This window comes from Talpa occidentalis, unplaced genomic scaffold (assembly GCF_014898055.3).
Source record: "Talpa occidentalis isolate TD23 unplaced genomic scaffold, MPIMG_talOcc4v2.1 talOcc4.4, whole genome shotgun sequence".
NCBI lineage: Eukaryota > Metazoa > Chordata > Mammalia > Eulipotyphla > Talpidae > Talpa > Talpa occidentalis.
The window spans coordinates 130,541,919-130,558,047 of NW_023604295.1; the positions used below are offsets into that span (position 1 = coordinate 130,541,919).

A 16,129-nucleotide genomic window follows, 5' to 3' on the forward strand; every position below is an offset into this window, starting at 1 on the left:
ACTGCAGGGAAATGGGAAGAGAAAATAAACTGCTTCTGAGGGTGTCAGCTAGGGGTAGATTCCATCCTGATGACAGAGATCAAAGGCCTCAGGTTTATTCAACAATTAAAAATCAACTATCTAAAATAATCTGAATATAGTTCATAAAAATGTTTTAAAGTTTTCTTAAATTTAAGCCTTTTCTCATTTTTATACTCATTTAATGAAGGCATAATTTTCTTAATATTCCTCACAGACATTATAATAAGTTTAATTTATAGTCTATATGATGGGAGAGAAATCTGCAGGAAATTTAAAGGTACCTTTCAGGGATTTTTTTTTTTTAAAGATTTATTTATTTTTGCATACAAGAGCTGGGGTACAGGCCAGAGGTGTGGGGGGTGAGAGGATTCACCAGAGACAGAGTAAGGAGCAGAACAGGCAGACTGACTGAAAAACACTGCTGAGGGGAGCAGCGGGTAAGACAGGAGAGATCTGCAGTGCCATGTGGTTTCTCCCTGGCCAGCAGGGGATCAAACCTGTGCACAGAGGCTGCAGATTGCTTCATAGTGTGGTGCTTAACCCCTTGCGCCACCAGGGAGGCGCCTCTGTCAGATTATGTCTACTGTTTTTTCTATATTCTTAAGTTTATGACTCTAAGCAAATTCTAATATTCTCAATTTATCTCTTAAAGGTACAGTCTGAAATCAGTGAAATATTAAACAAAAGTATTATTGAAGTAGAAAACCCACGATTTAGCCCAGAAAAAAATCTAGAATTCAACACATGCATTGAAAAGCCTTTGGTATGTTACTCTGTGTGAAATAATTTCTGTATTTAGATATTTCAAAAATGTTACTTCAAGCTTTTGGTCTTTACCTTTATGTTTTCCCCTTCTTCACAGAGCGAATGGACTGTCAGAGATGAAAATAAAGAAATCCCTATCTTGAAAATCCTAAAAGATGTAAGTTTACCTCCCTACTTCTGCAATTTACCCTTTTCTGTTTAGGAGTGTGTGAAGGATATTCGGCTAAATCCAGATACTAATCTGTGGCCAATTCTAAAGATTCCCAAGAAAAGGAAATGCAAGACAATTTTTGTGACCCATCTATATGACTACTTACAAGCTTTTCTACTTTTAGGATTGACTAGACCTAAGTGAATTCCCTAGCACAGGTCTAGGCCGCAATCACTGTTTATACTGATTAGAACTCCAGTTTCCAGAATAGTCAGAGCCCTAAAGTCATCTAAAACTGGGATTCCAAGATCAGGTTGACAGATAGCCCCAAAGTGGGAATATTCATTTTCTTTAAACTTCCAATTGACTGATTGCTTCTGTTTTTCCCATGTAATGACATTCTCCTGAGAAATGCTAAATTTCTATTTCTGAAATTGTGGGATTTGGGCCAGGTATATCCCTCCCTAGGTGCAAATTCCAAGCCAATTATGAAGTCTTTGCAGATATCAAAACAACTGTCGTTAAATTTACTGGAGAAGTAAACCATACTTGGGAGGTCTTTTTGATATAGAAATGGGTAAAATGTTTGTTGTAGTTGTTAAATTAATCCACAACAAAATATTAATTTTTTCAGCATCTGACAAATGATAGGACATTTATTGTAGGCTTTTTTTGTTGTTACTAGCCTGTAGAGCATCAGGATGAAGTCCTTTCTAAGGAGAAAGTTCATTTTGAAGATTCCAGGACTCTTCATTCAGTGGAAGAAAAATCCAATAGCAACAGTATTAACGGTCTCTCTCCAGATATAAATATTCCATCCCAGATACACTTCAAGGACATATCAACTCTGAAAACTTCAACAGATAATTCAGCTTCAAACATAATTACGAATCCTTCAGAAAATTATGACATATTGAAGAATTATAATAACCTTTATAGTTTTCTACCTAATGCATCTCAAGATGTGATGTCTCAAGCTGATGCAGTCATTTTGGAGAAGTCCAAAGTGAATGTGCCTTTTCTCAAGCATGGATTTTGTGAAAATTTAGAAGATATTTGCCATTCTATCAAACAAATGAAGGAAGAGCTTCAAAAGTCATACAATCGGGAACTAGCACTTACAAATGAACTTCAGACTTTAAAAGCTGATACAAATGTTCAAAGTAATGATAAATATGACCCTGTTCATAAGAGGGAAATTAATTTTAAGGAAGAAAATATAGAAAGTGACTTAAATGAAGATATGAAATCAAAGAGAATTTCAGAATTAGAGGCTTTAGTACACAAATTACTCCCACTCAGAGAAAGTGTGTCAAAATTCCATGTGAATTTTTGCAGAAAATGTAAAAAATTATCTAAGAGTGAAATACACAGGGGAAGAAAGAATGAGAAAAACAAAGAAATCCCTATTACAGGCAAGAATATTACAGATTTGAAATTCCATTCCAGAGCTCCAAGACATACACTGTCATTATTTGAGCCAACAAAATATGAAGTAAATAACAAAGAAAGACAACCATGTGTAGTAAAACAAGGAGCAATAATATTTGAAAATGAGAAAACATCCAAAGTCAATTCTGTTACTGAGCAGTGTGTTGCAAAAATTCAGTACTTGCAGAATTACCTGAAAGAATCTATGCAGATACAGAAAAAGGTAACAGAACTGGAAAATGAAAATCTAATCCTTAAGACCAAAATAAAACCTCTTGTCTTTACCACACAATCTCTGATACAGAAAATTGAAACATATGAAAAGCAAGTTAAGAATCTGGCTGAAGAAAAGAACACTATTCTGTCCAAGTTAATGAAAACAGAAGATGATGGCAAAGAATGTCTTAAAGAATTGAAAAAAATAATTAGTAAATATAATGTTCTCCAAGAACAAACTAAAACTCTAGAGGAAAAAAACAGTCAACTTTCTTTGGAGAAGCAACAAATGATCGAAACGTTAGATCAAATGAAAAGTAAGGAACATAAAACTCAAAATGACATGGCCATTGTCAATAATGAAAATAATCGAATGAGTATAGAAATGGAATCAATGAAAACAAGTATGCTATTGATAAAAGATGAAAAGGAAATGTTAGAAAAGAAAACATACCAGCTTCTAAAGGAAAAAAGCTCACTTGAAAATGAACTTAAAGAAAATCAGCTAGAGATAATGCAGCTAAAAGAAAGAGAAATATTAGCAACAACTGAACAAGAGACACTTCTTCAAATGATCGAAACATTTAAAAATGAAAAACTTACTCTTGAAACAACATTACAAGAATCTACTGCCGCTAGACAAATGATGGAAAGAGAAATTGAGACTATTCAAACCTACCAATCTACCACCAATGAGAATTTTCTAAAAGAAATTCAAAATGCAAAATCAGAAGCAAATATTTATAAGAATAGTTTGTCCGAAATGGGAAATGAATGTGAAATGTTATCAAAAATGGTAATGGAAATTAAAACAGATAATCAGATTCTAAAAGAAGAACTAAAAAAACATAGTCAGGAAAATATAAAATTTGAAAATAGCATCAGTAGACTTGCAGAAGACAAAATACTTTTAGAAAACTATGTAAGAAGTATAGAAAATGAAAGGGATACCTTGGAATTTGAGATGCGGAATCTTCAGAGAGAATATTTAAATCTAAGTGAAAAAATCTGTAGTACGCATAATGACCTACCAAAAATGAGTTACATTTCAAGAAAAGAGAAGTTCCATTTTGAGAAATATGAAACCTATGAAGACAAATCTAGTCCTAGGAGTCGGCCATTTGCTCCTGATTTGAAAGGTAAATATATTGTGGTGGCTCGACAGAAAAGTATTAAAAATTATTGTGGCCTATTGGGCACTAGCCAGAGTATTGTAATAAGGAGACTTTTAAGATGACTACAATTTATTTTTGTAAGATTTGTATCCAATTTATAATATAGTGCAATTATTTAGGAATTCTGTGCTTTTAATAAAATTCATGTTGTTTTATATTACCTTATACATTATATATGCACAAAGCAACTTTGTCAAGGGGCAGGGATTTTTTTGTATTATTCTTTTTCTTAAGTATGCTTACCACTCTCAGCTTTAAAATAATTCTTCTTTTTTTCCAGGAATTCCAAGTAAACTCTATCAAATGCTTCCATCCAAGATATGTAAATAAATTTCTAAACTCAGTTATTTCAAAATCCTTGTTCAAGTATTTTTTCCCCATGAGATATTTTTAATTCCTTTTTACATGTGGCAACAATTATCTCATAATTGATTAACTAGTTTCTCAAATTAGAAATGGAATTGGGTTAATAATTTTAAGAACTGTGGAGAGTCTAAGATCTTGCCCAACACATAAAATGGTAGCCTGCTGCAGTTTCATAGGTTATAGTGCAATTTTTGTTCACTTTCACCGGTGTGTTGCAAATATCTTATAATTTCTGTTATTCCACAAAGAATTCAATGTCTCAGAACTGCCCTTTGCATAACAAAATTTTTCTCAGTGTGGGTCCCCCTGCACTTGCCTGTGCTTCACAGTCATAACCCGTGTTATGGGTTTCTGGGTGAAAGACAGAAGATTCTTGGGTTAAAGGACGTTTGTTACTGACAACAATAGCAGTACCCATAGTATCAGCATTTTTACATTTTTTCTCCAAGTTTCAGTTTCTATAGGCAACATGAAAAGAACCACACAGGGGTCTCCCTGGTGGCCTAGGGGTTAAGTCTCAGCACTATCAAGCTATCACCAGCCACTGCTGCATGAGTTCGATTCCCAACCAGAGTTAACCCACATATGACACAACAAACCCCTCGTGTCTCACCCACTGCTCCCCTTAGCAGTATGTTTCATGTATTTCATTTGATCCTCCTATTCTGCTCCCCTCTCTATCTCTGGTGAATCCTCTCACACACCCAACCACCCTCACCAGCACCTCTGGCCTACAAAAGTAAGATCGACTGAAGAGAGTGTGGAGATCTTAGATTGCAGTAACATGAACACTATATATTTTAAAAAGAGAACAGATCAGTCATATCTAGTCTGGGATGATCAGACCATATGAGAAATAGTACTTTCAATCTAACCCTTATCATTTTGGGCAGAGTATCATGTTGTATATGGACTGAAGGAACTGAAAACCCTAAGACTATCACCCAGAAAAATGAAAGTTACCTTAAAAGATGTGAAGAGTGGTCCTGTATAAAAGTACTGTTTTGTCCTATATATTTCTGAGCAGTAGAACAAGGACTAGTGAATAAAAACTTTAGGGACATAGACTTCAATTCTATGTGAGAAACATTTTTCAAACTGTTGTCCCAAGATTACCACTACCATCACATCCTCAAATCTTTTCTCTCTCAGTAGCCTTCCTGCTTCCATTCTCCTCACCTCCTCTTTGCCTCAGGACCCTCACTGTATTTCTTAATATCCACTGGTTTTTGTAAATATTTTACTTTGTCTAATTGCCCACTATGTCAATATCAGTAATTGTCTTTGTGCCTGTAATTTTTTTTTGACATTTTCAAATTACAGACTACACTTCAAAATTTTATAAAATTGCTAAACATTATATTCTCCTTGGAAAGAGATCTAAACATAAATCAACAATCATACACTAATGTTAACAAATTCTGTTTAAACATTTAGTAGTAGAATTAGGACAAGGAAGAATATTAAGAGTTGCAGGCTTAAATTTCATTTAAATGTTTGAGCTATCTCTATTTTTTTTCAACTAATTAGCACTTGATAATGAATTACTGGTAGTCAGGATCTAGAAAGCTTATGTCTTCCAGATGCTAGTAGGACTGTAGTGAAGCAGTCTTGTAATTCTTTATATTTAGTGCCCTAAAATGGAAAGTAAATGCACATTTAATTTTATAGGTAAAGGTAAATATATCTGTACATTCTTGTAAAAACATTTGCAGAAGAAAATTCAAAACTATTTTAAAACATATTAACAATCCAAAAGCAAAAAAATTCTCTCACCAAATTAAAAACTTCTCTTTAAATAAGTCAGATATACTTTTAAAACGTAATTTAAGAAGGAAAAATTGGCTTGTGGAACCAATTTTAAATACTATTTTCCAGAGGTTTATAGTTTTAAAATTATGCTAAAAGAAGCTACAACTTGATTTATGATAATACTGGTGATAATATAAAAAGAGAGAGTTCAATAAAATTCAAAATTATTTAACATAAATAAACTTCTGATTTTTTCAAAATAGTTACTCTTTTCTTTGCCCCAAACTACACTATGACATCACAGAACTTTCTTAGGTCTGTTCTCCAGGTAGAAAAGAACACAAAATGTGAAACACACCATCCCTTCCCCAATAGCCAAGAAAAAAAAACTCTACTTGAGGGTGAGTGTAGTGAAGAACACTGATTTTACTATCTGTTCTATTATAGATATAAAGCTGAACAAAGTACTAATAAGCAGCTTGTCAAATGATAAATGTCAAGGAGCATGGAATAAAGGTCCATATGTTGTTATCTACAAGTTCAATACTCTACTGATGCAGAATATTATTTCTGCGGATGACAGTTCAATTACACAACTGTCATATAAAGGGCAGGCTTATTTTGTGATATAATAATGGTGTTCATATTATAATCACTAGTAATATGATCACAGATGTTATTTACAAAGAAAATAATGAATTCCATGTCCTTTATCTAATCTATTATATGACTATATTGAAATTAGAAATATGTAAAATAGCCTCATTGGCATTAAAATTTCAATGGCAAGAAAGGCCCTCCAATAAATTCTTATTGATGATCTCGTGCACCAGCATGCGCATGCACCTGCACGTGCATGCGCACACACACACACACAATATTGAATAGTCCTTTTCTAACTTATATTCTGAATTCCCAAGAACTTCTTTTCCGTTTTCAGAGTGCTCAAAACCTGGGTAAAATTGAAGTTTCAAAATACTTTAATAATATACTTTTCAAACTCAAAGAACTTTTGAAGTAATGTTGACAGCATTTTTAATCAGCTAGAATATTTATTTATTCACTTAAAGATTTATTTTTATTTATTTATGCATACAAGAACTAGGGCGTAGGCCAAAGGTATGGGGGAGGGGTGAGAGGACTCACCAGAGACAGAGTGGGGAGCAGAACAGGCGGATCTACTGAAATACACTGCTGAGGGGTACAGCCAGGAGGCAAGACAGGAGAGGTCTACTGTGCCTTGTGGGCTAGCTCCCTCGCTGGGGATGGAAGTGGTGCCCCAGTGGCTGGCAACAGCTTGATAGCACTGAGATTTTAACCCCTATACCACCAGGGAGGCCCCAGAATATTTATTGTTTTCATAGATTATTTCAAAGTAAAGGACAGAAATCTTAAGTGTGATTAGAATTTCTCAAAATTACTGAGAGCCAGTAGCCCACATAAAGATAATAAGGATCCAAAACCCCTTTTGAGAAACAGAGTTAATAAATACTACTAACTAATCTGTAAATATCTAAGTAGTCTCAAAAGACTTGTATCATAATAAGGTACTAAAGATTTGCTTTAAAATTATGGACAGAATAGTTTGGTACAAATTGAACATTTTCAATTGGGAATTTCAGAAGATAAGAACTTCTACAAGGAAAAGTAGATATATGGAATGAGCTGTGACTTCTAAAGTCACCTAAATTTGTCATTTCCTAAGGTATGTATAAACAAAAGATCTTGAAGAAATCTAGAAGTTAAAAAGCAGTATTTCTTAGTGTATGGAATAGTTGTAAGATATTCCTACCTTCTGACATTCAAAGTCATTATACTTTCAACTGGTCTGCTCTTTGGTCCTCCTGGTGGATGAAATATCTTGGCAGTTTTGCCGGCAATCTGATCTTCCGATTTAACTACATAAGGGTCAGCGGAATGTGAAGGGTAAGGGTCAAATGTTCCTGCTTTCATTCCACCAGCCTACAAATAAAAAAAGGGCAACTTAATATGATTTTGTAAAATGCTTCTAATAAAATTAGATTATGAAGAGGTTCATACATGTCTGTGTGTTGTCTATGGAGTTGATTTTACATTTGTATGTCCTATTTTATTCAAATACTAGAAAAGAGTTTCTTTATTACCAAGTTTATGCAAGTAACTACATTTTCAACAGTTTTCTATTAGAATGCAAATGTTTAAGGGAAAGTAATATTCTAAATTATTGCCAAGCATTAATATTTTACTTTTTTTTTTTAAGAGGCATGTATTATTTATTTATTTGTTTGTTTGTTTGTTTATACATGCACTGGGTACAGTAAGAAGTGTGGGAGGGTGAGAGAATTCACCAGAGCCAGAGTAGGGAGCAGAGCAGGCAGAAGGACCGAAGTACACTGCTGAGGGGAGCAGCAGGCGGCAGGAGAGGTCTGCGCGCCATGTGGGACCCTCCTCTGGTGGCCGGGGAGCAGCCGGGGATCGAACTGGCGCCGCAGAGGCCGCGGGCAGCTTTGCAACCCAGCGTTCAACCGCTGCGCCACTGGGGAGGCCCGCATTAATATTTTATTGAGAGTTTATCTGATCAGGTTACCACCTATTGGGAGTCAGGAAGCTTATTACTGAGGGAATGAGATCAAGGTCGTACCTATTTTGGTAGAGAATGTGTTAGAGTTCAGAACCAGAGGATGGGGGATGAGAACAAGGGTAAGGTTTGTCTAACTGCTAGCCTGGCATAACATGAGTTTGTCAAATATCCAGCAGTGATGGAGGGAATATTTTAAAAAGAAAGAAAGAAAGAAAGAAAGAAATAGCAAGAAAAATGTAATCTACTCTTGCAGCCAGTAAGAGAATTCAATCAAAATATTTTCTGCACTCCCTCCACTACAATAAAAATATTCTTTGCCTAAACACAAAACAAATATTTGCTTTGACATTTTAAATGATCTAATGAATTTTTTATCTTTATGTTAGATTTAGTCACTGTAGAATCATAATAATGCATTTAATTAGGCATCCTTTCTCTTACAGTGAAAATTTAATTCAATTGAAAGTTATGATTGTGACTTTTCAAGTTTTCCAGATTGAAGACACATAAACTATTTTAAAGAGCAACAAATAATAATTAAGAAAAATAAAATTATTATGTATAATACAAAATGGATGAATTAAAAATAGAAAAATATATGCTATTAATAAACCCTCCAGGTGATACTTTATAAAATTTCATTAACTAGATAACCTATATTATAATTTAGAATTAGAAAGGAATGGAGAAAAACCATACATATATGGAATATCAAAAAATATAGCATTGTTATAAAGTTCTATCCTAATACATTTGAAAACGTTAATGAAATGATTTTCAAAGAAAACATAAATGTCAAAATTCAAAGAAAACATAAATGTCAAAATTTACTCAAAAAGAAAGAAAACAGATGGACAGTAGACAGGAATTAAGCCTAGAAAACATTTCCTTTAAGAATTATTTCAAGTCTTCAAGGAATAGATATTTCTGGTACTATTTAATCTGTAACAGAATACAGAAAAAGAAGGAAATCTGCCTGATATTTTAACATACTAACATCTTCTTAATGTAGTATATGTACGTGATGATTTTTAATGGTGCACTCCTAAATCTTACATAATCTTAGAATAATGTCATCTCAATAAAGTTTTTAATGCCAATCATAGAAAAAATAACAAATCCAAATAAAGAAAAAATTATATGCAAAATTTTAAAATCAAGTTTATAATTCTGAGTTTTTGACATAGATATACACCTTTGAAACCATTACCACAATAGAGACATAGAATACATCTTCCACCCAGTTTCCTCCCACAATAAAAAAAAATGGATTTTTAAAAACTCAAAGTAACCTTACCTTACTTTTTGCATAAAAATGCATTTTAAACAAAGATTTAAATGCCAAAATGTAAGACTAATATAAAGCCATTTTGAGAATGACAAAAGACTGAATACAAAGGATTGAGATTTTTGATTACATCAAATTATTAAGTTCCTAAATGGCACAATATAATCAAAGTCAAAGATTCAACAAATTTGAAAATTTATTTTCAATACAAATGGGATTGTATTGACAAAAGAATAATATCCTTCATAACAAAAAAATAATATCCTTCATAACAAATGACAAAATCTTTACATGGGTAATAAAATAATTCAAAAGCAATTTATTGATAATACTTGTAATTTTTTCATTTTAAAATTTTTAACTTACCTTTTTACCAGGAGAAGAGGGTTTAAAAGGTTGTACAGTTGGTTCTTTCATCTCTGTTTTTTTAATTGGTGGTAAAGGAGTCTCAGTAAAATAAGGATTGGGATCAAAATATTCCCGTGGGCAAAGATTTAACTTGAAAGGTGTTCCTTTAAGTGAACGATGGTGTTCTTCATTATCTTTCTACAAAATTGTTTGAAATTATATGCCATAAATTACTCAAAATGGAACTTTTAGAGTCAAATCTTCTTTTAAATTTTAATATATGCATGAATACTTTTTTAGTATATTCTGCATAGCTCACTTTTTTAAACATTTCTTTGTTACATTCTGTTTTTAATATGAAAGTTATGCTGACTTATGAACAAACACAACTATGAATATTCATTTTGTACATAAATTTATTTTAAGTAGAGAGATCTATTTATTACCTGAATAAATTCATATTAACTATCTGGGAGATACAAAGCAGAAAAGATGTAGAGATTTAATATCAAATAGGTAAATTTATCATAATTCATCAATATTAGGCTGCCATTATCCTAGTAATACAAACAGATAAAACAAAGCCATAACTAGATCACAAGTGAATTCTCTAAGTCAGTGAAATAAGAGTTGAAAAAAGTAAAATGGATCATTTTACCTTATAATTTTCTTTTGCTGCATCATACAAATCAGAAGAGTGTGAAAACTGTTTACCTATGGTAATATTTGCATAGCTAAGAAGGGAAAAAAATAATGGTGACTTCAGGGTTCAGAAATCTTTTATTAATGCAAAACAAATGATATAAAAGTATTTAAAACATATTACCCATAACCAGTTCCTTTCTTTCCTGGGTTTGTGTATAAATTCTTTCCAGGTGCCTCATATTTTTCTCTGGGTTTTGACTGTGCACTGAAGAATGGAATTGGACCACCTATTGTTCCATAGTAGCTTCCTAATCCAGATCTTAAATACAATTTTTTAAAAGCAGGTTAAAATGGTAAATTTAGTGTTACTTTATAATTCATCAAAAAATGACTGAGTACGAATCAGCGAAGTATAGGCACTGGAATTGACTTGACTAACTTTGGTAAAATAAATTTTTTGTTAGCTTTTAATTTAATTTTCCCCAGTTTTCAAAGTCACTAATTTTGAGACTTTTTAACTTTTATTCTTATTTCAAATGATCCACATAAATAAGACTTCATAATATCTGGGAAATTAGAATAGCTTCCGTTAATTAGCTATAACAAAAAATAGACACTTGTGTTTTTTAGATGAAATTTTAGGCACTTTATGGTAAGCTAGCTGAAAATGGCTAATTTCTTCCAGTCATTACACCCTAGAAACTATATTTTCAAAACATATACTTAAAATAATCATTTCCATTGATGATGAAAGTAGGTTTCATTGAATTTTGATGCTAATGTTGTTCTTTTTGGTTTATGCTTAGTACCTTACTATGGGGAAAAAATGTAACCAAATACTTTCTTTTCTTCAATTTTAATGTCAAATTTTCTGGGCCCACAGTATTTAATCATTAAACCATTTATCAGCCAGCACATTATATTAACAGATATTTTCCTTAAAATTTCCATGACAAAAAGATAACTAAGGTTAGTAACAGTCACAGTCTCTAATTTCCAAGTTATCACTAAAATAAACACAGTTCAATAATCTGAAAATAGTCTACAAGACCAATAAAACATTATTGTCAAAACTTGACACTGTTTACACACTTCAGTTAAAAATTTTGAAACTGGGAAGGCATCAACATTCATTAATGATTATCTCCAGGGGAGGGGGCATAAAAAAATTATCTCCAGACTATGAATAAAGATTCTATTAGGAGATGTTTTCATTAATTGCTTTTTATGAATATGTTATTAAATTCTAAAATGTAATAAGGAAATAAATGACATCACAGAGAAAAAAACAGCTATGCATAGGCATAATCTGTGATTTCATGGAAGCATTAAAAACAGTACATTTAGAATTTATTAAAAGCCTTGGTTCTATAATTCAGGGTTGAATAAATACCAGTCTCTTTTGTGGAAACATTTTCTATATTCTACTCAATTACAGATAGCTTTCAATATCTTTGCGTTTTAAAAGACAGGAAAACTGTTCTGATTATAGAATTTATTATTTCTTGGTTGACAAATGAATATAAGCATATTATAAACTAGTTTATTAGGGAAGCATTCCCAATTGTTACCAGGAAAGATCAAAATTCATCATGGGGGAAGGATAAAAAATTATTTAAAGGGTAAAATACATTTATTACATGAAAAAGAAATAAATTAGTGATTAAAGATACATGTTTGAATTTATACCCAAGGAGAAAATGAAGTAATAATAAAAGTAGTTCAAACCTATCCAAGGTGGGAAAAGATTATAACAAAAAAAGAAGAAATTCCCACTCTTAATAAAAACTTAGTAATTTTGACTTAGAATATAACACCCTTACTAATGTTAAGAAAATAATACACAATATTAGACTTCAATTAATCCTTATCTATCATAAGTATTTAACTGAGAGTTTGCTCTTAAGAATTAACATAATGCTCAGCTATATGATGTGCTTTTACGTGTTAAACTAATGATTTAAAATTACTAAAAAATAAATCTTCACAATGACAATTATCACAATTAAAATATTATTAAATTCCTAGTGAATCTTCACAATGATTTTTAAATAACACACCTCTGAAAAATTGCTTTTGTCAAAAAAGGCTTCTTCTTAATCTCTTATTTTTATATACATTTTTTGAAAACAAAAAATAATCAAGGACACAGATATAATGACCCAAGGCAATTTTTCCCTAATCTGTAGCTTTCAAACATATTTATTTTTATTATTTAGTTGGCTATTATAATATAAACTAATGGAGAACAGTGACATCAGAAATTCAATGTGATGAGATGCTAATAAAAATTACCTGTCAAACTAAATCACTCAATATAATTATCTCCACCTAAGATAAATTAACGGAAGAATCACACTTTTAAAAAATGAATTGTATATTAGGAAGTCCTATAGGAAAACAATTTAGGAAAGAGAGAGAAAGATGCAGATGTATTTAAGCCCCCAAAACACTTACGGCTTTTTATCTCCACTACTAGGGAGGAAAGCTTTGCCTAGATTTTTTTTGGCCTCTTGCATCATGTGCTGTCTCCTCACTTGATTCATATTTACATAGCCTTCACCTTCAAAAATTCTTACAAAGTGGGGATCAAAATAACCTGCCTGGAGATCTGACATTTCTTTGGATCCCCCAGGTAGCATCTGTTTATTTTTGCTTGCAGACTCATTAAAAGGTCCTTTAAAAAATAAATTAGGAATTTCTGAGTTTAGTAATTAAGGGAACATAACAAATAACTTAGAAAAATTTCAACTTGTGATTTGGGTCAATGAGTTTTGAGATCTAATATATTCCTGAAAGGTCTGTGTTAAAGATTGTACTGAAAAGAAGATAAGAAGCCTTCATTAAAACATTTTAATATTTAGATTAAAATCTTGGTTATAGACTAATAGTAGAGCCAGAAGAAACCTTAAAAGTCATCTAATTTAATACTTCCCCATCTGTACTCTGGAAAACATTTTTTGTGAGCTGTCATTTTTTTAACTCTTGAAATTTCACAAGTTTATTCTACTTCATATCTAAAGCTTTGAAATATGGACCATCATTCATTAAATCCAAAATTCCATATAGAAAATACCCACTACAAGGCTGTAAATAAAACCAAGATACTTACGGTTAAATCGTGACACATACTTATCACCAATACTAATATATTCCATCTCACTGAAGAGGCCAATCCTCTCCATATCCGTTTTTCCTCCTTCCACAGGCATGGCTGCTTCCTATGGCTGTCTTCTCTATATTGATGACTTCAAAAGCCTTCTTAGCACTACTTCTTTTGTAACAAAATCCTACTTTACATTGAAAAATTAAAGGGAAAAGTGATTACTAAATTTCAGTCCAAACTAACTTCAGTCTAAGAGCTAACATTCACTATAAAACAATAGTGCCATACTGTGGGGCTGGGGAAAAGAACAAGATGCAAAATTATCACCATGAACCTTCCTCTAGATCTTCCTGGTGACCTGCCCACAAATTACAAAGGAATAGGTGTGACAGCATCTGTTGCATTCCATTCAGCTGTTGAAAATGATGAAAGTACATCTACACATTGGGGTATAAATATTATGTAAAGATAGATTTTTAAATCATAATTACATAAGGCAGACATTTCAGTTTACATCAAATGACCTCAACATACTTCAAGGACCCTCATGTTGAAAATAAACCTTTCAGTGATGCTCCTGCTCTGAAGACTGGACAAGCGGATCAGCCTTTTCAAAATTTACCCACCATCAGGGAGTGCCTACTTGTGCCAGACTCACTGCTGACCTCTTTTCACATACTGTCTTATTCCATCACCACCCCAATACTGCCAGGTGTTTTCATAAGACCGAAAAGAGCAGAAACTCAAAGGAATTTCCTGTCCAGAAGGGGAGAGGCACACATATAAATCAGGACTCGGAGAAAGCATTGTGATAACGATATTAATTAAAAGCTAATGTTTATTACAAACTTAAAAAAGAAAGAAAAGCTTTTCAGAATCCATAGTACATGTAGACATTGTCTACACTTCATGAGTTTTTTCATTAATGTGCCCCTAACAAAATTAGTTCACAAAGGGGTGGGAGGTAGGGGAGCATAGGCGGTGAGGCAACATAAAAGCAAGAACAAAATCAACAAAAATACACAAATAATTCAGAGTATTTGTTAAAGGGCAGATGGCAACTGTGAGTCTTCTTTTGAAATAGCACTTTAAACAAGCAACTATTTACATGTCTGTTTGTTTTTAATTAGACATGTTCAAGTAGAGCCAAAGAGCTAACAATGCTTGCCTCCACTTCATCCTAATATTTTATAGACACCAGCTAGATCTAGGGACTGGGAGAATATTCATTAATAAAATAAACCTTGGCTTATGCTTCCCAGTGTAAAATCCAAATTAAAGCCTTTTGCCTTAAATTTAAAGCAAGCTGTTTCAATGGTATTAGAATATTAGCTCATTCATCACTCCCTGTATTCTATCATAGCGGCACGGACTTCAATTTCCAAGCTCTAATCATGGATATTAAATGAGTTATTATTTTGGATCCAAGGTGTAGGGATCCTTTAACAACTGGGGGAGAGGGAGGGAGAGAGAATGAATGAATGAATGAATGAATGAATGAATGAATGAATGAATGAATGAATGAAACACACGCACACACACACACACCACAACCCCCCTGTTGGCTCCAGCAAGGCAGACACCGTGCTAGAGAGAATGAATGAATGAGTGAATGAATGAATGAAAGAAACATACACACACACACACACACACACACCACACCCTCCCTGTTTGCTCCAGCAAGGCAGACACCGTGCTATGAGTTTAGTTCTTCCCTACCACGAAGTTGCGTGTCTGGCAGGCAACAATCACAGAGGGAGAGCAGGAGGTACGAAAGCTCTGGGCTCCACCTTCACTACTTAACTCTCCACAAAACTCCCCGAGAGTAACACTGAGAAAATCACCCATTCATTTATTTAACCCACATTTTGCAAGCTCCCCCTCCTGGTAAGTTTCGCGGGTAGCAGCAGGGAGAGCCCAGGGAGTTTACAAGAACACACCCCGGCCCGTTCCCCTCGGAAGGTGTGGCTGAAGTGCCGCGCGGAGACGAGGGTGGGGACAAAACTTCTGGCTGGGGTGGCGAGAACGACTGATTTCCTGTCAGGTAAAGGGACGCGGGAAACAGGTGGGTATCTGAGGGGCAACACCTGGCGGCCACGGGGACCAGGAGGAGGAAGTCACCTCTCAGGAGCACACCCTGTACGACCTCGGAGATAAATTCGTCCCGGTTTATTTGGCTGCGGGAGCAACGAAGGCCACGAGCCACCCACGCGCCAGCTTTTCCCGCGCGGGCTCGTCCAGAACCTGCCCGCGCCTCCGCGGCGCTGCAGGTGTTTATTGTGACGCGTTGCCCCAGGGACCGGAG

The 16,129-nt window shown here is 33.7% G+C and overlaps 2 protein-coding genes across 7 annotated transcripts in view; one reads left to right on the forward strand and one right to left on the reverse strand.

The window, feature by feature from the left end:
• Positions 1–4,126, forward strand: part of CCDC110 (coiled-coil domain containing 110) — a 4,435-nt gene extending 309 nt beyond the window's left edge. Inside the window, exons 2-5 of the mRNA XM_037526688.2 lie at positions 627–784; positions 884–943; positions 1,623–3,723; positions 4,040–4,126. Of these exons, the coding sequence (XP_037382585.1) occupies positions 627–784; positions 884–943; positions 1,623–3,723; positions 4,040–4,089 (2,369 nt within the window). The 3' untranslated portion in view covers positions 4,090–4,126. The remainder of the gene's footprint in view (positions 1–626; positions 785–883; positions 944–1,622; positions 3,724–4,039) is intronic.
• Positions 3,435–16,128, reverse strand: CUNH4orf47 (chromosome unknown C4orf47 homolog). 6 transcript variants are annotated; one of them, XM_037526377.2, is made up of 8 exons: positions 15,946–16,128; positions 13,831–14,008; positions 13,176–13,395; positions 10,900–11,037; positions 10,732–10,807; positions 10,092–10,271; positions 7,670–7,839; positions 3,435–5,760 (listed from the first exon to the last, which is right to left on the reverse strand). In XM_037526377.2, the coding sequence occupies exons 2-8, from the start codon at positions 13,928–13,930 to the stop codon at positions 5,712–5,714; spliced, it is 933 nt and encodes a 310-aa protein (XP_037382274.1). In that variant the 5' UTR covers positions 13,931–14,008; positions 15,946–16,128; the 3' UTR covers positions 3,435–5,711. The 6 variants fall into 6 exon arrangements, with proteins under 6 accessions (XP_037382274.1, XP_037382276.1, XP_037382275.1 ...); XM_037526379.2 differs by having other exon boundaries at positions 13,831–14,011; XM_037526378.2 differs by having other exon boundaries at positions 15,912–16,128.
• Between the last annotated feature and the right edge of the window lies 1 nt (position 16,129).

Excerpts from the sequence above, each read along its gene's own strand:
- CUNH4orf47 (XM_037526377.2), bottom strand. The coding sequence starts at position 13,930 with ATGCCTGTGGAAGGAGGAAAAACGGATATGGAGAGGATTGGCCTCTTC. Across the intron at positions 11,038-13,175 it reads AGTAGTGGAGATAAAAAGCC|ATCTGGATTAGGAAGCTACT; the intron begins GTAAGTGTTTTG and ends ATTGTATTTAAG. Across the intron at positions 10,808-10,899 it reads AAGAAAGGAACTGGTTATGG|CTATGCAAATATTACCATAG; the intron begins GTAATATGTTTT and ends TTCCCTTCTTAG.